Here is a 23,978-nt window from a genome sequence, read left to right as displayed (position 1 = left end):
TTTGGTAAGCAGTTGAAAAAATATTGCAAATAAAGAGTAAACTGATGGCAAAAAAAAAAAAAAAAAATCCTTTATTTTTTTCTTCTTAATGTTTTTTTTTTTTTTTTCATTTATTAAATTGGCTAAGTAAATGAAACTGAATTACTCTTTCGGTCTAGCAGAAATCTGTCAATTATGACATCTATATATATTTATATATGTAATTGGTTCTCCCATTTATCTTTTTTAAATTTTAAACTACAGCACTGTCTACTAGAAAAAAAGTTTTAAAAAAAAATCTTCAGGAATATGCATAAATGGAAAAACATTTTGATCTAATAAACAAATTTAGCCAGTTAAAAAAATGAAAGATTCTAATTTTTAAAAGAAAATTATCCAAAAAGAGAAAAATCTACCTGTTCGACAATAAGGGTATGCATTCCATGCTTCTTCATGGACTTCAAGAGCGCCTCTGGGTGCTAAATATCTAATGTAGGCAGGAACACGACTACAAAGAAGAAAGTAAAAGCTTGTTTATGCATGAATTAAAATAAATCATAGTACTCTACTAGACTACAGAATTGAAATGAATTAGAAAATTCAACACAAAACTCTTAATATCTTCTGTGTGTGATGTAGGCTGTTGACTGGAAACCCAGGGCTTGAAATTAAACAACAGACATTTCCATTTTGCACCTTTAAACCACCCTATTTTGATCCCTAACTTTTCATAAAAATGTTAGCTGATGACCAATTTTAATGGTTAAGGCTTTTACCCAGTATTTTGTTTCAGCATAAAGGAAAATAGGCATTAGTCAGGGCTGGCTTTCTGCCGGCAGAAACTGGTTTCTGCCCTGCCGGTGGCAAAAACTGGTTATAACCGGTAAAAACCGGCAGAAACTGGCAAAAATTAAAAAGCATCTTTATTAATTCAAGTAATTACAAAATGATAATTGTTTAAGTAAACTAAAAAATGTAATTCCATTTTATCATTGTAAAAAATAAAACTCATTGCCCTTGATTTAGTTTGATCAGAAAGAGAACTGTTTAACTGCAGATGCTCGTAACATTTGGATTAATCTAAAGGACAAGAATCTTAAGGGCACTTAAGAAAAAGAAGTGTCATACAGATTTAAACAGGCAGTTACTGGTTGTCATTTGCTAGCTTATACGCATCATCTAAAATGCTTGGGATTAAAATTATCATGTGTTCAAGAAGAAAATGCCAGAATTTTACTTGCCGAAAGTAACATCGATTTTATACCTAATATCACAGCTTTACAAAACAAATTGACTCTATTTCCCAAAACTTATTTTTCCAATCAAGTTTTAAAACCACCCCAGTTACTACATAGTGGACCAATTTAAAAAATGTATACAATTGATGAAAGTTCCATGAACCTTTGCTGGATCCTTGATGGCATGCCATCTAGTTCTTCTGTTGCGAGAGTATTCTGTAATTTCTCCTCTATTCATATTAAATTAAGAAATCATTTACATTTTCAATCCACCTTTTTTTAGAGACAGCTGCAGAGTGCAAAAAAACATAATGTTTGATTTTTAATGATATTGTAATTAAATTGTGCTTTGGCTAACATTTCATTATTTTCCTGTGCTAAATTCATATTGGGTATCAAAGATATCTTTGATGTCATTTTTTGAGTTTTTGCCAGTTTCTGCCATAAATGTGGCAGAAAGGGGTTTTTGCCATGCCGGTTTTAACCGGTTTCTACCAGTGGTTTTAACCACCTCGGCAGAAACTTGCCAACCCTGGCATTAGTACAACCCTGGCATTAGTGCCAGTGATTCCAATAGCTTGGGAGCAGAAAAATTGCCGTTTTAGAGCAGACAAAAATGCTTTCACAGCAGCTCTATAAACAATTATTGATCAACAAAAATCAATAATTGGATAAACTTTAACAACTTGCAGTTAATATTACATAGGCTTGCCAGCTGTCCCAGTTTGACCGGGACAGTCCCGGTTTTTAACCAAAATCTCAGTGTTCCGGCCAGTTTACTTCCATGGGTCTGTCCAGGGTTTTTCACAGAGTCCGTTTTTTGTGAAAAATAAAATAAGTTTGTGAAAAACAGAATAATTTCGTGAAAAATGAAACATTTTTGTGAAAAATCAAAAAAAATTTCTGAAAGATTGTTTTTTTTTTTTTTTTGTGAAAAATAAAATTATTTTGTAAAAAGAAAAATTTTAAATTTATAAACATTAATAAATGTGTTGAGGCAGAGGGAAGGCTCATCGCGCAAACTGCGGAATTGAACTAATTTGTTGGGAGTTCTGTGGTATTCTTTCTCTTTTCTAGTGCATTTTTGAAAGTTTTCATAGCAATAGAGAGGCATCATTCTCCAGAGGATGGTCAACCTTGATGTATCAGTATCTATATACCGTTCCACATCTTGTTAAATTGTACTAAAAATCTTTTCTGAAGATGTATGGGAAGTAAAAGCTTAAAATAATTGAAACCAAATTAAATTCAGGCAGCGGTTCAGTATTTAGCTTTTTGGCGCATGACATTTTTACAGAGCACGGAATTTCGTTTAAAACTTTTAAAATTTGCAATTTTAACAAAAATAAGTATAAATTTTATTGGCTTACCTCTGAATAAAGCGTAGTAAGCATCAAAAATGCGAAATATTCAATTCCCATAGCGGACGCAAAAAGATTGAAATTTTTGAAGGGAAGGCATCAAAAGTATAAAAACGGCATATAAAATCTATATCTTCAAACTGCATATTAAAGGTTAATGATAAACATATTGTTAATGTCTATCGACATAGTTGAAGCAAAAATAAAATTAAACCATCGAACCTTCTAGACACTTTTAAAAGAACGCAGAATTCCGCTTAAACTAATGATTTCACTAAAAAAGAGAATTTTCATTTGTTTGCCTCGTAACAAAGCGTAGTTAGCATTAAAAATGAGTAAGATTCCATTGTCATATCGGATGAAAAGAGATCGCATTTTTCAAAATGAAGGCATCAAAAGTAAAAAAAAAAACAGCAAATAAAAGAGTTTATTTAAGTAAAACAATTTTAGAATTGCATTTTAATAGGTTTACATGATGAATATTATTAACAACCACCAATCTTTTCGCCGAAAATTCGGAGAACGAAAAAAAAGGAGGTGGGGGAGGTGTAACACAACGGACAATACCAGATTCCCGATATTAACATAGGAAAAAATACAGGAATTCCGGTTTATAACCGGTACCCAAGCACCCCTGTTATCATAAAAAATTCATAACTAATATAATTTCTTCTCAAGATAACGTTAAAACATCACACCATAAAAGCTGTGTTATGCTGTGATGAAAATGTTAGGAACATTTTCCAAGCCCCTGTAAAAGGTTTACAAGACGTTTATTTATCGTTAATGTTAATTTTATAGTTGGTAACCATATCTGAAGCGATTACATTTTTTCCCCACCCTATAGCTGTTCTATTCATTAACAGTACCAAGTTCAATTCGCTGAAATGTGTTATTATTGTTTAGATTGAGAGCAGAGGGAGAAACGTGCTGAGGCAGCAATATCAAGCTGCAGGTCAGATAATATTTTCAGAGAAACCTATAACAACAACATTGTTGCTGGCTATTTTGATTCTGCTGTGATAAAAGAAACAGTAAGCATCACAGAAATATTCTTTTGAAAAATTAGCCATTATTTTGATTTTAGATTTGCTTTTACAATAAATGATTTGTGAAAGATCCGTTTTTGTTGATTAGAATTTTGTGAAGGGTCCGTTTTGGTTGATCGGAATTTTGTGCAGGATCCGTTTTGAGTGAACATATTTTTTTGATTACAAATGACCAAAAAGGTCTAGCGACTTGGGGGGGGGGGTGCATTCCGGTGTCCCGGTTGAACATTTCAGAAATCTGGCAAGCCTAATATTACATACAAAGAATTTCATTTGAAATTTTGAAAATATTCACTTTTAGCCCAAGCAGTTATTGACCTTAAAAGTCATGTAAGTTTGAGACTTCTGCATTTTTAGAGTCTAATATTTCAGTGCTCCAAAAGTTGACCACACATATCTTACTCTTTTTCGGTTCTACTTTTTGATACATATTTACTGAAATAGATACTTTTGTAGTTCAGTGCTGAAGCAAGCAGATTTCAACGGTCAAAAATGGAAGAAAAAAAAAAACTTTGTTTCAGAAACTTTTGAGTGACTTTTGAGCTCAAGAGTTAACCACAAGTATCTTTGCCCTAACAGTTAGTGCAGATGTAATGTTTCACTGTACCATGGTATTGGTGAATGCAAATTGGTATATTTAAAAAAGAAAAAAATAATGTTCACCTCCCAAAAGTTTTTTTTTTTGCAAAATATAAAAACACATTACGAATAATTTCACTAAAACAACAAATCCAGAAAATTTTAGCAAAATCAAAAATGCCAGCTATTCAACTACCCAATTCTTTTAAGATCTAGCTCATGAGAACATCAAGTGCAACAATCGGGTAAAAAATTCTGTACCCTTAGTACATCAGGGAAAAACATTGCTTTCTCATTCATAACCAAAAGAATAATAATCGCAACAAATACAAAGTATTGACAATAGCTTACTCAAATAATAATAATAATACAAAAGAAACAAAAAAGGAAAAGTTAAAAATTGACAAGTAAACATACCTTGCTAAATGATATATTTTGTATGTATATTGACCACTGGTAAATTTTCCTCCCAGTAAAGGAAAATTTTCAAAGGGTTCATTTTTTCTAACTTCAACTCCTTCACCACCACCTGTTTCATTTTTACTGACTTGTGCAACAGAATACAGCTGACCAACTTGATACTAAATTGATTAAATATAATAAAATTGTGTAGAAAATACTTGCACGTACATTTAAAAATCAACCAGCAAAACAAGCATGATACCTATAATAAGCAATTAATAAATTATAAACTGCATTTTCGAATAGTTGGTCACATCCAAAATATTTTATAAACAGGCCAGTCATTAAGGAGGTCAATTGCCTTTCTGGCTTTGAAAAATCAACATTTTTACGTATATGGGCATGGTTTCTGCTGTTTTCCAATAAAATTTGCCTTGAGTATATATTTTCATCTTTTGCAGAGCCCTAACCAGACTTTTATTTTGGAGAAGGTTTTACCAAACATTTCTTGTGAAATCTATATGATCATTAAAATTTGATTTCATTTCTATATTCCATTACTTTCAGTTAAAATAGGTTATTTTAAAGAGTAGGTGCTACTTTAAGGACATTAACATGAGCTAGTGTAAAAAATGACGCACCAATTAAATGAAGTGAAAAAATCTGATGTGTACACAACATAACTTTTAACAACTCATAAGATAATATGCATATACTTCAAATTAAAGACTTATAAAATGTAACGAATCACTCAGACAATTACAGTAGAATTCTGCTATACCATGGACTGGGGTACATATTGGCGCTCAGGGCGATTACCCCACTCACCCCAGGGCTGTATGCAAAGGAGGAGGTTTATAAGGTTCAAACCCCCTTCAAAATGTTTCATCCAAAGAAATGCTTTCCATTTATTTATTTTTATTTATTTATAGTTTGGTGACAAAAATAACATTGTTATTATTATTATTTCAATTTTATTTGAGAAATGAAATTAGTATGACTGAAAAATTATACAATCTCATTGTGTGTTTATGGTAGTTATTGAGAAATTCATTTATTATGTAACATTTATTATGTGTATGTTTTGTTAGAACATCCCCTCCATTTAGATAATCTATTGAAACAAAAATAAATAGAATACACATGAAACCAAACATAATAGATCATATAAATGTTTCAAAAAATATGTTTGGAAAACCCCCCTTTAAAACAAAAGTCTGGTTACGACCCTGGCTCACCCCCATCTTTGGATGGCCCTGGGTGAACCCTTGGAATATCCCTCCAGAATGAGAGCAGCCTCGAAAAAAGAAATTCTAATTCCAAAATCTGCATCAATCTCTCACAGACACCTCTGCAATGGGGGTTGAGGTACCCACAGTATAACATTACCACCGTGATATAATCAGGCCCGTCATTTCAAAGCAAAAGGGTATGAAATCAAAGTACTTTGTAGGAAAAGAGCATTAAAATGTGAGCAAAAATGTATAGTTGCAATATGCTTTCAAAAAGCAAAATTGAAATCCATAAACTAGCTGATGAATGATAAAACATTTCCTTAAGGTTCAACCAGAATGAGCAGGAAGCTTTTGAAGAATCTTAATTCGTTTCTTTTTTAACTTTAGATTCCTTGGCTGAACTCGGTACAACTAGTTTTGTATGCGTTTTCAATTTCCATATCCGTCTGTTTTTTTTTTATCATTTACTCACTGCCCTCTTGAGAAGTCAAATTGCCCATTTAGGGCTGATTGCCCTCCCCCTAGGTTATATCACTGATATAACCAATTTTGTAGCATCTCAAGGTCTGGTATAAAAGGATTTCATTGCATATATACTCTAAAAACAACGAAGTGTAGTTCAGAATTGATAACTCCTGTTCCAATATAGAAAAAAAGATCAATAGCAGGAACTGTTTTATTAGATAAACAATACTAAAATAAATTTTCAAGCAAAATAAACAGTTCCTCATTTGAAAATAAAGTATAATAACCAAGGGTTTATAAATTTCTCAGCATAGAAAAAACTTTAGTATGTAAATTAATTTCAAAATAGAAACTACAACAGTTTTCTACAGAAATATCTAGGAAAAAAAGATTTTTTTTAGAAAGAAATAACATTTAATCTTAGTAATTTTATCGTCTTCCTTCTTTGCATCTCAACCAATGAAATTCCAAATTTAATCAATTGAAAATGAGACACTAGAACACTTTTAAAACACACACACACACACACATGCGCCCAACAAATTAAAAATTTGAATTGTGAGTGACAACATAAAATCATTAATAAAACTTCAAATAGAAATGATACAATTTATTTCTTTTGCAAAATTGTCAACTATCACACACAATGTCAGAACAGAATTTACATTGAATTAATGTATATGGATTTAAAGGAAGTTTTTAGACACAGGATTAAATCAAATTTGTATTTACCTCTTCGACTGTAATAGGTAAAACAACCCTACTAAAAGAGAAAAAAAAATATCAATTAGTGCTCATAAATTATAACATTATCCGAATGAAATAAAAGAATGCATTATCCAAATAAAACATCATATACATAGCAATGACTCATCCCGGTTGAAAGTATATAATTGTTTTTTCCAACATCTTACATATGTTACCAAATAAGTACTTTCCGCACTTTGACATGCACAATTGAAAAATAAAAATAAACCAACTTACTACTCTTTAATCAACATATTATAATTTAAATATCCAGGAAAACAATACCAGTCAAAACTTCCTGACCGAGGAGCTCAACAAATTTAGCGTAAAAATTAGACGAAAAAGAGAAGTTGCCAACTTTGAATGGACAACCCGTATCGACAGAAATAATTCCTTTCATTAACGCATGCACACAAAGTGAGTCCTAGAGCAGGAACATACTGGAGTGACCCTTAGCTTTGATTACAGCACTGAGTGGATTTGGAGAATATAATCGAATAGTCAAGCCGAAAATCGGTTTTCATCAGCACCAAAAACTATAGAATTCAAGATTATTTTTTTCAAAACACTCTACACAAAAATGTCCTCTTAGAAATTAATATTAATTAGTCATAAATGGTCTGTAGAAAGACCCTGAAAAGGAATTAGCTGCGTAAACCTGCGAACTTTGGACATTGAGCCCAAACAAATCCAAAAAACTCGTTAATTACATGCCTGTGTAAGCAAACAAACGAGAGAGGTTGAAAAACATTTTTAAGCGCTTTTTGCCGTTTTCACCCTACTGTGCGCTTGTTATTGCGCCCTCCTATTTGCGCTTCCTGTGCCTTCATTTTTGAGCAATCACGATTGCTTATTGCTTTCATTTGACTGTTTTGATGTCCTATGATTTTATTTTCCCGCCAGCACCCTCTGCAGCATCACCGTCGACCGGCCGCCTCACGACGCTGCTCCTCTAGCGAAAACAGTCTCCAGGTTGCGGCAATATCCTACACTTACACGCATACACGCACGTACACACACACACAAACACATACACACACAACTACCCACACACTCACACCTGCACACAGACACAAACACACATGCCTACACACACATATACATACCCCTACACACAAACACACATGCCCCCCCCCACACACACACACAAACACACACGCCTACATACACACACTCGTGATTGAGAAAAACATGATTTGAATTCAAGTAATCAAAATTCAATTTTTTTTTTTTTTAAGAAATTACATTGCTTATTGTTCTCATTTGGCGGTTTTGATGCTCCTATGATTTTATTCCCCCTCCCCCCGCCTCCCTCTGCAGCACCACTGTCGACCGGCCCCTGCCGATGCTGCTCCTCTAGCGAAAACCAAAACCAGGTTGCGTCCATATAATACACACACACACACACACACACACCTACACACACATATACATACACACCTACCCACCCACACACACATATACAAACACGTACCCATACACACACGTACCCACACACTCATGCCTGCACACAGACACAAACACACACTCCTACATACACATGATTGCGAAAAACAAAATTTGAATTCCAGATGCCGAAATTCAAATTATTTTTTTTTTAATGTTTGAAGCGATTCACATGTTTGCTGTTGTTCTCAGTTAATACTTAATTACAATGAATCAGATATCTATATTGAATCAGAGCACCTTGGATGTTATAGGTAAGGTGTGGGGGGTGGGGGTTGAACCCGAGTCAAAGTGAACGCCCTCCGGTGCATGCGCATTCGATGTGAGTGTGTGTGTGTGTGTGTGTGTGTGTTTATATTTTTTTTAACGTTCAAAGCGTGTGAAGCAATTGATAAAAGTTTGCTGAAAAAATTTACAATCAATAGTATTTTATAATTAACTATGAATTCATATCATCTCAGAAGATGTAGGTAAGGAGGGGGAGGGGGCGGATCTTTAGCCAGACTTAACGCTCTCCTCCTCTTCCTAGGCACTGTCGAACCTGTTGTGCGCCTTCTTTTTTTTTTTTTTTATTGTGCCTTCAATTTATTTATTTATTTTTGGTTTCACAAACTTTTTTTTTGTACTCCCCCCCCCCCACACACACGAGGTTGGCGCCTTCTCGGGGGACCCAGTCTGCCCCTGACTTGAATTTCAAAAGTAAGACATCATTTTAAGGATTTTTTTCAAAGCTATTCGCGAAAAATAAACAAACAATTAATATTTTGGCATATTCAAAAAATTATTACACTTAATAAACCTGATTTTTGAAATCCTTTTGTCGTACGCCAATGTTTCTCACGGGTCAGCTAGTTTATCTTAATGAAACTTATGTGGATTAATTTATTTCTGCTTTGATTATTTCAATTAGAATTATTTTTATTTGTTTTAATACAATTTATTTTTGTAATAGTTTACTGTCTCACCACGAATTGTTTGGAAAGGCAAACATCTGGTTTACAGGCGGAAATGAACGCATCTATTAGTTTTCAGGGACGTGAACTCATTCAGATAGACTCGTCTTAACTAGACGTTTGTCAATTCCTTACAATCCGTGGTTAGACTGTATGCTACTCAGGTTCGATCCCAACCAGTCGAAGATCCACCGTCTTCATTAATAGTGACTGAAGGACGTTAAATATGCTCGTGGTCACAAAGTTCTCCAAGTGAGACGATACCTCTGGGGGTGCTGAACCAGGGATTGCTCGGTTTCTGCTCTGGATAAAAAAAATCAGAGCTGTCTTCAGGGTCCCGTCCAAATGGTTAAACCACAAGTAGTTGTAGATACGGGGGTCCCTGGAGTGAAAAGTGAAAAGTATGCTACTTTGGTTGATTTTAATGCAACATATGAACATTTAATTGATTTGAAATGAAATTATTAAAATTGGTTGAATTAACTATAATTTATTTCAATAGAGTTTAGTTTAATTTATGCCAACTTGATTGATTTTAATTTAATTTATGTAGATTTGATTAAATACAATGCAAATTATTTCGCTTTATATTAATTCGATTAATTTTAATTTAATTTTTTCATTGTATACAGTAAACTCCCGATTATCCGCGGAATAGGGTGGCACGACCACCGCGGATAAGCGAAATCCGCGGATAATCCAAACAATAGGTAAAAAACAATACTACTGTATACAACAGCTAAAAATATGAATAAAACTCAAACATACATTTAAGTTATTGCTAAAAACATTGCTAAATTGCATCTACTAACATTGAATGTAAAATAATATACGCATTTAAGGCTAAAAACAAACAGTAACACAAAAGTTTAAAAATTATTTAATGACCGTTAAAAAAATTAATAAAACAAATTGTGAAAAGACCCGCGGATTAGCCGAGCCGCGGATAATCCGACCGCTGATAATCGGGAGTTTACTGTATTTGATTAATTTGTGTGCTAAAAAACTGCGTTTGACACCATTCTTGCAGATTTTTATGTAAAACGACACCTGAAACCAAATATGACCTCGCTTTCCCCTATCATCCCCTTTCTGTTTTCGACTGTTAAATAGCCATTATTTGTATTTGGAGGGGAAGGGAGCAATATATTGACTAATTCATCTGCTGGGCTAGAGAAGTGAAAAGTTCAAAGCATGAACATCAGGCTTATTGGGGTATTTCCACTAAAATATTTTCAAAATCATCAAAACCAATTTTTTTTTCAAAGGGGTTTGTTTTACAACTTTTTCAATTATTTTACGCTGTAAAACTCACTCCTATGAGCCCAATGGTCGAAAAAAATATAAAAAAATTGTATCAGGGAAAAAAATATATTGGAATCATTGAATGTTGCATACGAGTCGCAAAGGCAGTGAAGAGACTTCCCGTATAATTTATATTTATTCAAGATTCAAGTTACATTCATTGATCAGGATCAAAAATGAAATTAAGTGTGCTTATAATAAAGTAATAATGTTTATTTGAGGATGCACCACTACACGCCTCATCGTTGTAACCGTCTCACTGCCTCATAGCATCAATCACTGTTTACGAAATCAACGACAAGATATATATGATTTATTGTTTCAGCATTTCTTTTATGCATTTGGTTCATAGAAGAACACAGTCAATGGGGTCGTTTCTAAAATTTTAAAAGTAATTTTTTCTGAAAGAACATGCTTAAAAACATAGGGTCTGATCATTTTTTAAATAATTTGTTTAAGTTTAATATTTAAAAAAAAAAATTACTTAAATCGGCTCGCTTTCAATGTTTATGCTTCTGTCCGATGACATCACAAATGATGAAATGCCATTCGGAACTCCAGCGCTCGAATACGCTACCTTGCGGTGATTTACAAAACTGCCGATGGAACTAAAACATTGCAACGTTGCGTTCCACGTGTGTCTGTTGACGTAAACACAGGCAGTTTGTTCTGAGTATTTATTAACGCAATCGAACAGAAATCTACAGAAATTAATTCGTCCCTTAGTAGTATTCTCGAGCTTCTCAAAATAATGTTAGTTTTCCTTATTTCTTTCAAAAAAGTATTAAATGGTGGAAGCGTAAACAAGAAAACTCTGGATTAACAAAATTGGATAACGTTATACCAGGTAAAATTTTTTATTGTTTTGTATGAATTTGTAAGAATATGAGTTTTTTTTAATCTTAAATTAATTTAACTAATCATATTTTAAAGCAGCATTTAGTTGGAATGGACAGTATGCAAAATATTTTCTTGAATTTATTATCGTAGAACAAAATGAAAAATGTTTAACCGAGAAAGAATTTACTTTATTCCTTTTATTCTCAGCTGAAAGGTTTCGCCAAATTTGTTTAGGGTTATAGTTGTTAGGTTTATATTGTGCGAGCGAAGTAGCCTTGGCGATATTTCGCGTTTTTAGTTAAACCATTTTTAATTTTTATCATGAGTGGAATAAAATGATAGTAAGATTACAGAATTCGATAAGTAAAAAGAAATAATGGTCAATCAACTGAAAAGAAAACTACCACCATATATAAACTGTGAGTACACATTTTATTTATTTTGTTCTGAGTGAATTTGAATAAATATCAGTTTTTCAATTCGATGAAAAAACTAGTATGTTGTGGCCATTACGAAACTTTCTTCTATATTTTTCTTTTTTTTTCTGATCCCTCCCCATGCTTGACGAGGAAGCAATATTCCCAAAAGAAAAACGAAATTACACATGCAAACACTTGACGACCATCCCAATGTCTGAATTATTGCAAAAGCAAAGCAAAGAACGAAAATTGAAAGTTATTTTAAAAGCCTTGCTTGAATTAATTACAAATATTTTATTTGTTAACAAATATAAGATGGCAACAGTTAAAAATTTTAAATCATTGAGATAATATTTCCGATCATTTCCATACAATTAAAATCACGAGAAATACGCAGACGACAATCTATTACGATTTATCTTTCTTATTGTTGCATTAATAAAACTATTTTTATTCGCTAAAAAATAATGATAATAAAAATAAATCAGCACCTCTTAGCGCGATTGGCGCCAAAATTGAACCAAAGCCTGTTTACATATAGATTCACATATATTCCAAATTTCAACCAGAACGTAGCATTACTTCTTGAGATAGGGCACTCACAATGGAAAAAAAGAACGGGCGATTGCGCTACCCCCTTTTTACTTTCTTCTACATCTAATATATAGAAGAAAGTATTGGATTCGTGCAAATTTTCGAATTTCGAAGGATTCGAACGTTTTGAGGTGTGCTGAGTTCATTTCGACTATTTTTGGAGAATGTCTGTCTGTCTGTGTGTGTGTGTGTATGTATGAATGTGTGTGTGTATGTATGTGTGTCACGTCTGTGTGTGACCAGTTTTTTGTGGCCGCTCTACAGCAAAAACTACCGCATGAAATCGAACGAAATTTGGTACACATATGTGCCCGTATGTGAACTTGTGCCCATTAGTTTTTGGCGCGAATTCCTCCAAGGGGGGTGGAGCAATGGGACGTTTTTTGAGTTACGCGTGCTTGCTATTCCTCAGGAAGTAACTGGCGGAATCAAACAAAATTTGGTCCATATGTTGCCATTAAGAGGAGCAGGTGCTGATTCAATTTTGGTGTCAATAACTCAAAGGGGGGTTGAGCTATAGAACGTTTTTTGTCGTCAATTGTGACTGCTGTATCTCAAGAAATAACGAACGGAATCAAACAAAAAATTTTTGACAAGTAGCCCTTAGCGGGTATAAGAGCTGATTTTATTTTGGTGTCAACAGCTAAAAAGGGGGTAGCGCAATCGCCCGTTCTTTTTTTCCATTGTGAGTGCCCTATGTCAAGAAGTAATGCTACGTTCTGGTTGAAATTTGGAATATATGTGAATCCATACGTAAACAGGCTTTGGTTCAATTTTGACTCCAATCGCTCCAAGAGGTGTTGATTTTTTTTTTTTTTTTTTTTTTTTGCGAATAAAAATAGTTTTATTCGGAACTCCAGCGCTCGAATACGCTCCCTTGCGGTGATTTATAAAACTGCGAATGCAACTAAAACTTTGCCACGTTGCGTTCCATGTGTGTCTGTTGACGTAAACACAGGCAGCTTGTTCTGAGTATTTATTAACGCAATCGATGTGTCTTAGTTTGCTTTCAGCTACAGAAATTAATTCGTCCCTTAGTAGTATTCTCGAGCTCCTCAAAATAATGTTAGTTTTCATTATTTCCTTAATAATAGGTGAAAGCGAAAATTCTGGATTAACAAACTTGGATAACGTTCTACAAGGTAAAAAATTTTATTGTTTTGTATGAATTTGTAAGAATATGGGAGTTTTTTTAATCTTAAATTAATTAAACTTACCATATTTTACAGCAGCATTTAGTTGGAATGGACAGTATGCAAAATATTTTCTTGAATATATTATCGTAGAACAAAATGAATAACCGAGAAAGAATTTACTTTATTCCTTTTATTCTCAGCTGAAAGGTTTCGCCAAATTTGTTTAGGGTTATAATTTTGGCATTGTGCGAGCAAAGTAGCCTTGGCGAGATTTCGCGTTTTTAGTTAAACCATTTTCAATTTTTATCATGAGTGGAATAAAATGGTAGTAAGATTACAGAATTCGATAAGTAAAAAGAAATAATTGTCAATCAACTGAAAAGAAAACTACCACCATATATCCGTGAGAATTTTGTTGATGATTTGCATAACATGACACAATTAAATCGTAACTCAGAAATTAGAAAAATCGAAACAGAAAATTTTTAAATTAACCGATTCGGGAATTCAAGAGAAATAACTCAGCTACAAATGGAAAACAAGCGCTAGCCAAAGCAAATCAAAGAAGTATCATCTTCTTTTGGAAATAATTTGTAATGTCATATTAAATTTTCTAGCATTAATTGTTATTCTTGTCAGGCCACAATTATTATTTAGTTTTATCAAGAATTGATAAATATCGAATTCAACATCTTGAAAATGGCTGCTTAGAACTACGAACTACGTACTTTGCATTAATGTTTGTCGTTTAGTAATGCTTCTTGAATTCTCATTTCTTTCTACGTGGGTCAGAATATCAACAAGACTTTGAAAATTAATTTAAAAAGAATAAAGCGAAACAATCATACGTACGAACAAAAATCACAACACTTTTAGCATTTTCTTCGTTACCATGTGCGTTTGTTTTAGTTTTCAATTCCGCCATTAGACAGTGACTTCAGTGCCCCCTATAGTTCGTTGGAGTTGCGAATTAATGCAACAATAAGAAAGATAAATCGTAATAGATTGTCGTCTGCGTATTTCTCGTGATTTTAATTGTATGGAAATGATCTGAAATATTATCTCAATGATTTAAAATTTTTAACTGTTGCCATCTTATGTTTGTTAATAAATAAAATATTTGCAATTAATTCAAGTAAGGCTTTTAAAGTAACTTTCAATTTTCGCTCTTTGTTTTGTTTTTACAATAATTCAGACATTGGGATGGTCGTCAAGTTTTTGCATGTGTAATTTTGTTTCTGTTAGGAATATTGCTTCCTCGTCAAGCATGGGGAGGGATCAGAAAAAGGAAAAATATAGAAGAAAGTTTCGTGATGGCCACAACATACTAGTTAGCTGTTGACACCAAAATAAAATCAGCTCTTCTACCCACTAAAGGCTACTTGCCGATAAATTTTTCTTTCATTCCGTTCATTATTTCTTGAGATACAGCAGTCACAATTGACGACAAAAAACGTTCTATAGCTCAACCCCCGTTTGAGTTATTGACACCAAAATTGAATCAGCACCTGTTCCTGTTAATGGCAACATATGGACCAAATTTATTTATTCCGCCAGTTACTTCCTGAGGAATAGCAATCACGCGTAACTCAAAAAACGTCCCATTGCTCCACCCCCCTTGGAGGAATTCGCGCCAAAAACCAATGGGCACAAGTTCACATAGGGGCACATATGTGTACCAAGTTTCGTTCGATTTCATGCGGTAGTTTTTGCTGTAGAGCGACCACAAAAAACTGGTCACACACAGACGTGACACACACACACACATACACACACACACACAGACAGACAGACATTTTCCAAAAATAGTCGAAATGGACTCAGCACACCTTAAAACGTTCGAATCCGTCAAAATTCGAAATTCGAAAATTTGCACGAATCCAATACTTTCTTCTATATATTAGATATAGAAGAAAGTAAAAAAACGAACTTAACAACATTGACTTGACACTTTTCCTTAACCTTATTCCACATAAATGATTTAAATAACCTTTGTTACTACAGTATCCTACTGAAATAGACAGAATGCAAATAAATTTTCTTGAAAATATTTATCGCAGAACAGATTGAAAAATCCAGAAAGAACGTTAAGAATTTGAACAATAAAAAATAAAAGTTCGCCAAAAATCTGTTTATAGGGCTATGGTTTTAAAATTGTGTGAAAGAATAATGTATCTTGACAAGATTTCGCATATCAGGTGAATCATTTCCATGACGAATGAATTAAATGCATGATTTCTTTGGATATCCAATCATATAGTCATAGAAATAAATTATCTAGTGTTAAACGTTACTCTTGACAGTCTGCCACGTATGTGCACTATGTGACAAAAATGTCAACAAATGCCGGAAATGTCACGAAACTGAATTTAATATGTACTAATGTATAGAAAAAACGGTACAAAATGAAAATGCCGTTCGAAGCGAACAAAAAATTTATGAATTCCGAATTCAACATCGTGAAAATGGCTGCTTCAGAACAACTTAGTGTTCTGCATTAATTGTTTACTTTCGTAATACTTTTTGGTTTCTAATCTCTTTCTATATGGGTCAGAATAACCAAAAGACTTTGAAAAATCTTTTCAAATGAATAAAGCGAAAAAATCATACATAACAACAAAAATCACAACACTTTTAGCATTTTCTTCGTTACCACATGCGTTTGTTTTAGTTTTTAAGTCGGCCATTAGACAGTGACTGCAGTGCCCCCTATAGTTCGTTGGAGTTGCGAATTCCGTGGGGCATGTCATTCACAGAGCAAAATATTTAATTCGCATTTACTCACGATTGGCAACGATATGATTGGTAGCAAGCGTAGAGCGCAATTTTAATTCGCTTCTTGACTATCATAACGTAGAATCGCTGTAGAAAGATGCGGCAAAATGCATCATTTGTGACGTCATCAAGACCATGCCTTGTTTCAAAAATCGGACATTTAAAAAAATTAATTAAAAAATTACTATTGTGAAAATAAAAGTATTTTCTGGGTCCATGTTTTTTTTTTTTTTTTTTTTGCTTATTCTATCAATTTCAGTGAGAAAAAGTACTACTTTTGACTGAAGGAAACAACCCCATTGTCAATAAAGATTATTTGCTAAAATTTTTAAACGGACATAAAGTTATAATCATATTTAATTCATACCATAAATTAGCTTTCTCAAGAGAAAAAAAAATGGATCTCGTAATATTTGTCAATTTCTATATATATGGTACTTTAGCACCGCCTTCGACACAGGAAAATAATAAAAATTTTAACTATTTTTGTGAAGGCAACGTTTCACAAGCCCATGCAAACCATACATTCATATTTTGAAATTTTCATTAAAATCAAAATTTTGTGATACGCAGAATCTCCCAGATAAGACTTTAAATTTTTTATCTTCACTTTAACTCAATCTGCAATAAATTTGTTTTGATTCATGATGACAAAGAATAACGAATTTCCGAGCAAGTTGTCGGATTATACGAATGATTGCAATGGAAAATGTGAGCTGAAAGCAGAAAATTCAAGTGAAGGACGAAGCGATGATTATGACATCTTGGAGCACGAGGTTCCTGATGTCTGCATAAAAAGCAAAAAAGTGCGTTCTAAAGCTAACACGACATATAAAGGTGATTATTGTCGGAAAAAGGCAGCACAGAATACTCAGAAAATAACTCCACCGTATTCAGCCATTTTATTTTCAGACAAACCATTTGCTAATTCTACTTCTTACAGAGAAGAATACCATACTTTCAAAGATACAGAACGACTGGCACATAAAGGCATAACCGTTGTTCCTAAAGTGCATTTAGCATTGAGTGGAAGTAAATTCGAAGGTAAAAGCGAAACGAAAGACAATTTCGTTTATCGATTCACAAAACGACCCAAACAAATCAGTTGGCTACTAAACGGACAAGAAAACTTTTTCTCCACTTCGAATGACTTCTCGTCTTCAACGACATATTCATCGTCTTTTAAAATGCCAAAAGTAACCTCAAAAGCGAAGATAATACAACCAAAATCGCATTTTACTCAAACATCTGTGCCTTTCAAAAGCATCTCTCAATACATGAACGACTATAGCAAATATCTGAAAAGGTAAAATTTCTACACTACATTATAATGCATGCAATGGACAAATTATTTATAACGTGGAATACTTGGTATGTTTTCAAAAATTTTCGCCAATTTTCAAACTAAAGACCTAGTCTGTCTGTCAAATAATGCTAAAAACAATGTTCCTAGAATTTTAAGTAAATGTTCAATTTTTAAACAGAAAAATTTATTAACAAAGACTAAAAGTTCCATAAAATTGAATAACAATCCACCAACAAAATAAAACAGCATTGAAAACTCCACGAAATATAAATTATTTTTAGCCCTCTTTGTCTATCCCAAAATTACGTGAATCATTAACCATGTGCATTTATGAATCGCTTCAGGGCCCCTGATAGTTGTGACCTCATAGTTTTCGATTAATAAGTTTTTATTATTTTTATGCATAACTCTTTAAGAAATTTGAGGGCCCCTTAGGAAGATTTGGCTCCAGGCCCAGGCCTTGTCGGCCTGTGTTATAATCAGGCCCTGCAGGCTTTTCGTTGGAACGGGACGTAAAAAGAGTGTTTATGCTTTTTCAAATACAGTAAACTCCCGATTATCCGCGGAATAGGGTGGCACGATAACCACGGATAAGCGAAACCGCGGATAATCCGAATAATAGGTAAAAAACGATACTTAGTGTATGCAATAGATAAAAAAATATTAATAACACTCACACATTCATTCAAATTATAACTAAAAACATTGCTACATTGCATCTACTAACATTGAATAAAAAAAATATGTGTAAAATCTAAAAGCGAACAACAACACAATCACAAGTTTCAAAAAAAAAAAAAAAACAGTGAAAGGACCCGCGGATAATCCGAGCCGCGGATAACCCGACCGCCGATAATCGGGAGTTTACTGTATACATAAGTTTTTAACTAATTCGACGGTTCAAAAATTGGTGCGGCTTAAAATAAGCTGCCTAACAAAACGGGGGCTCTAAGCTATAGCTTGCATAGTTTGTACGTAAATCCAGGCCTGTAGATAATTGATGCATCGAATGAAAAAAAATGTTTCACTATACTCTTTAGATTGCTACCTATTTAATTTTTTTTTACATTTTTACATAATTCATGTGCAGCGCCCGATCATTCTGAGATTGCACATGGGGCACAGGGCACATTTCTAATTCAAGACCCCCCTAGGGTCCGACTAAGATTTTTGAAGACACTGGGCATGAAATTAATTTTGTGCTCTCTCCCTCCCTCTATTCCCACTTATTCTATGTCATGAAGGTATAAAATATTTCGATTCTAACTTTCGAGACTAAACTTGGAGTGGCTTTGGGATTTACAAAGAGATCCAATTTTTAAAGGGAATTTTTATAAACAAATAAGAGATTTTTTCCTTGTCTTGGCACTTGCAAAAATATCAATTATATCATTGTACTCTAGATTCTGCTTGAAATCATTATTTTTAATTACCATGATAAACTAAGGAGAATTTGGGCCCCCTGAAATCAAAGAAGAGGGGCCTGTACCCCGAATGCCCCTGCGGTAATCAGGCTCTGTTTGTGTGTTTCAAGGTAAGAGTAAAAATTTCACTTGCTAAATGTGAAAGTGTATGTGCAATTATATTTTATAGAAATACTGGCCGCTCTGCAATTGTATTTTTAGGTGAAATATTATTATGCAGTATTTTTAGCATGCATGCAATATTCCATTATTGTATTTAAAGAGCTTATCAATGACTTAACACTTTTAAATCATTTTAGGAGCAACCCAGAAAACCGAGTGAAAGTAAACCGTTATACTGCTCCAACTATTCCTATGGAAATTTCTACCACTCACAAGGATAACTTTTCTTACAAAGAACTCCCTCCAAAAAAGAAAAAGGTGTGGAATCCTAATCATCATATTTACAAAATGTACCAGAACTGGAAGCCAAGCAAGAGATGCTTTCCGAGCCAGCAGAGACGTGATATTATCACGGGAGATGTTTTCGGCTCTCAAACGCATTGCGATAAGATACCCTTAATCGAAAACAACTGCCAATTCTGCGGAAATGCTAAAAGTATTACTTAATAAAATTTGGAAGTGGTACTTGAGATTAACATGATTTTAATTGATTAATTCTAAATTTATATGAAGGAAAAAAAAAAAATGCTGGGACAATCAAGAAGTGTGGTTAAGAAAAATAACAACGCCGCCGTCTCGTAAAGTTCACGAATAAAATAATAATAATAAAATAAAAACTTTGAACCCCCATTACATAAGTGTTTTATAAAATCTCTATCTCTATATAAGAAAAAAAAAAATTTTTTTGAAAAAAAAAAAATAGGACCGACTTCAAAATTGCTCTAAAAAGTGAAAAATAATTTTATTCTTTAAACACCATCGATAATACTTTTAAACATAATTTTTGAAGTTGGCGCAAAAACGATCGATTAAAAAAATCATTCACAGCCATAACTCAACTACAAGTATCAATTTAACCAGGTCCAGTTTCTTCACTACCACATGCATTACGCATTGATGACAGCATATTTGAGTAACGATATAAATGTTTCTTTCCTAACTTTGGATGATTTTTTGATAAAAATATGAACGAAGCATGGTTACAATGGATTTTACTTTTTGTTTTTGCGCCAACTTCAAAAATTATGTTTAAAAGTATTATCGATGGTGTTTAAAGAATAAAATTATTTTTCACTTTTTAGAGCAATTTTGAAGTCGGTTCTATTTTTTTTTTTTTTTTTCAAAATTTTTTTATTTCATTCTTTTTAGTGTAAATGTAGATATTTCAGTAAAAGTAAGAAGTTCGGCTCTATATCACTGTATTGCTTTAGAAAAGCCTTTATTCAAAATTATCCTTACAATTACTGTTATATGGCACCAAACATTTATAACAATGAGTTTCATATTGTCGCGTAGATGAAGATAGCGAAGACAATGTGAAAGCCAAATGAAGCGAATACTCGTTAGTCTCAACTCGAGATCTTTATTCAGGACCACGAATGAACGTTACATCTGCTTATATACAACTTGAGAAAGTGCTGGAACTTTCCAGACTCGGAAAGATGCAGAAATTAATAGAACATTCGAGAAAATAGGGGAAACAGTAGAAAGGAAATTTTAGTAAAATTCACTTCGTCTTAGTCGGGATTTGAACACGGGTCGCTCGTGTGGGAGGCGAGAATTCTACCACTGAGCCACCGTTATCCACGGATGAAAAGTGCGAACTTCGCTACAATATCATTTGGAAATTGCATAAAATTTACTATTTTTTGCCCATAACTTTTTTTCTAAAGAACAAATATGGTCAAACAAAGTAATGGGACCTAAGTTGAGCCATCCCCTATCCATTAAAAAAAGAATCATCAAAATCGGTTCACTAGGTGAGACGCTATGAGTGGACAAACAAAAAAAAAAAAAAACATACATACGGTATGAACTGATAACCGCCTCCTTTTTGAAGTCGGTTAAAAAGAAAAGAAATGTTAAACAAATTTAGAGATTCTCTCTGTGGAGGGCCCCCATAGCACCTAGGGGACCCAATTGTACCTACAGTCTTGAAATTTTGTACAGAATTACTTCGAGCCCCGAGGATTTGCATCTGAGGGGTTTATTTTAAACTAGCGGTACCCGCACGGCTTTGCCCGTAGTAGAAAATTGAAAAGTCATTTGGTTCGCCTTCGCCTGTATATTTACAAATAATGGATGATAAATTTCTCGCCCTTGTTATGTTAATTTGCTCGCCCTTGTTATGTTAATTTGCTCGCACTTGTTATGGTAATTTGCTCATCCACGTTATGGTAATTTGCTCGTCCACATTATGATAATTTGCTCGTCCACGTTATGATAATTTGCTCGTCCATCGGATGATAATTTGCTCGGTGAAATGTTCTTAAAAATTGGAATAGAAAAAGAACAAAATCGAATTTTCGAAAAATCGCTTCAAGGTGCACACCCTCATGCTACAAACTAATTTTGTACCGAATTTCATGAAAATCTGCCGAACGGTTTATTACAATCACAGCGATCCAGAGATCCAGACAGATATCCCGACAGAGATCCAGACAAACTTTAAGCTTTATTATTAGTAACTAGTGGTACCCGCACGGCTTTGCCCGTAATAGAAAAATTAAAAGGTCTTTTGGTTCGCCTTTATATTTACAAATGTATGGTGAATTTTCCCGCCAATACTCTTGTACCCATGTTACGGTTCCACGTTATGATAATTTCGTATGTCGCCAATCGGCTTGTGCCCATGTTACGGTTCCACGTTATGATAATTTCGTAATTTACTCGTCCATCTTATGATAGTTTTGTTCTTAAAATTGGAATAGAAAAAGAACCACATCGAATTTTCGAAAAATCGCTTCGTTGTGCACACCCCCATGCTACAAACTAACTTTGTGTCAAAATTCATGAAAATCGGTCGAACGGTCTAGGCGCTATGAGCGTCACAGAGATCCAGACATCCTCCGGACATCCAGACAGACTTTCAGCTTTATTATTAGTAAAGATAAAGATAAAGAAGATAAAGATTTCGAATTAGTTTTTTTTTTTTTCGTAATTGATTTTTTAAGTTAAAATTTTCCATAAATTACCTATTGAAGGGATGAAATATTTCCTACATTCTTTAACACCCTATGCCATTCAAAAGAGCTTTTTTTCTGCACCAGATTGAGCTTGTTCCTATTTTCTGAACAGTAGATATAAGGATTTTTAGTTTAATGAAAGTCTTAGGCTCAACTGAATTCAAGCCCAGAGCTAAAGAGTAAAATATTTCTAGAGAGTACACATTCGAAAGCGACTTTTCAAACGTACAAAACGGCAGTTTTGCTATGTTCAAGAGGCCCTCTAGCTGTGAATAGACCTTGGGGGACGAGGTGCTCTTTGAAGGGTTTCTTTAAAAATGATTTTGCTAAACGCTGAACGTATTTTTATCAAGTTCTTTTTGTCTTCGGATTGGAGTGGGATTTTCAAAATTTTCTAAATTTAATGAACTGTTTACTTTCTACGGGAAGGGGAGCGCGATTTTTATTTTGTTCTAATCAAATCGTAACGTATATTTTCTTCTGATGATTCTTCTCAGTAGGCACTTAAAATCTTCGCGAACCAAATGAAGCAAACTTCGGGGGTTGGTGAGCCCGAGCGGCAGAGGGCAGAGTTCTCTAGTTTTTTTAAATAAATGCTGACGAAGAAAGAGAAGCATTTTAATCTTTTTCTAAAATTTCAAGTAAATATTGCTTAGCCGGCCCGACGAGAGGACATGTCAGCCTAGTCGGAAACTAGGGAACCGGGCCTTGGGGGGGGGGGGGGGACACTGACGCAAAAGAAAGGAAGAAAGAAAAAGAGGGGAAAACTCCGCATGAGAGAAAACGTAAAGATTAAGTCAAATTTACTCTTTTGATATTTATTGTTGTGGCACTTAAAACGGTGTTAATTTGTTTTCTAATAAGCAGTTTTGATTTTCTTTTCTTTTTATCCCCTTTTTTCTCCTCCCCCTTTTTTTCCCCCATTTTCTTTTCTTTCTTCTTCCTTTTTTTCTTTTACCCCTATTTTTTTTCTCTTTTCCTTCTACATTTTCCTTTTTTGGAGGGCAGGAGGGGCCCGGCGACGTAACTGACAAGGGGTCCACCTTTCAGGTCTCTGCGGCCCTGTTACATAGCGCTCCTGGATGGCTCGGGAGGAGAAAGTTGCACTGATGTATCCTAAGATCCTTTGCTTCTTGATAAAGATCTGGTACTCACTTGTAAGAAAAGTAACTCTCTTGAAATTTTCCAGATGTCTTTGCAAGTGTAGGCAGGTCTGAGTCTACGTCCTAACCTCCAATTAAAACTTAAGTTATAACTAGAAATAAAACTGAGTATTTCAAGAGATGCTAGAAAATAGTACCAGCAATCAAATTGAAAATATCTGCTTATTTATTCTTGTTTTGTACATGTTAGTGTTCCAGTAGTCAACTACTGGCTGGTGGTCAACCACTGGCGAATCAGCCTATTCTTTGAAAATATTAGAACAGCCCATTTTTCTATCGGAAGAAAAAGAAAGAGGAAAATTTGACAGTATGTTTCAGAATGGCTGCTGTTATCAGCAACACATCGAGTTCGAACGAGTTAACTTCGAAGATTACGCGAGATCCGTAAAAGATCATCTATAAAAAGAGTTCAAATCACTCTCGGAGTATTTATC

General features: G+C 33.9%; 1 protein-coding gene across 1 annotated transcript in view; it reads right to left on the bottom strand.

Moving 5' to 3' along the window:
* LOC129219962 (phosphatidylinositol transfer protein alpha isoform-like) overlaps positions 1-7,431 on the bottom strand; it is a 31,745-nt gene extending 24,314 nt beyond the window's left edge. The window contains exons 1-4 of the mRNA XM_054854280.1: positions 7,293-7,431; positions 7,041-7,071; positions 4,624-4,787; positions 396-487 (exon numbers count right to left, since the gene is read on the bottom strand). Coding sequence (XP_054710255.1) covers positions 396-487; positions 4,624-4,787; positions 7,041-7,071; positions 7,293-7,309 — 304 coding nt within the window. The 5' untranslated portion in view covers positions 7,310-7,431. The remainder of the gene's footprint in view (positions 1-395; positions 488-4,623; positions 4,788-7,040; positions 7,072-7,292) is intronic.
* Between the last annotated feature and the right edge of the window lie 16,547 nt (positions 7,432-23,978).

This window comes from Uloborus diversus, chromosome 4, assembly GCF_026930045.1.
Source record: "Uloborus diversus isolate 005 chromosome 4, Udiv.v.3.1, whole genome shotgun sequence".
Classification (NCBI taxonomy): domain Eukaryota; kingdom Metazoa; phylum Arthropoda; class Arachnida; order Araneae; family Uloboridae; genus Uloborus; species Uloborus diversus.
This window is presented reverse-complemented; position numbering and strand designations above follow the sequence as displayed.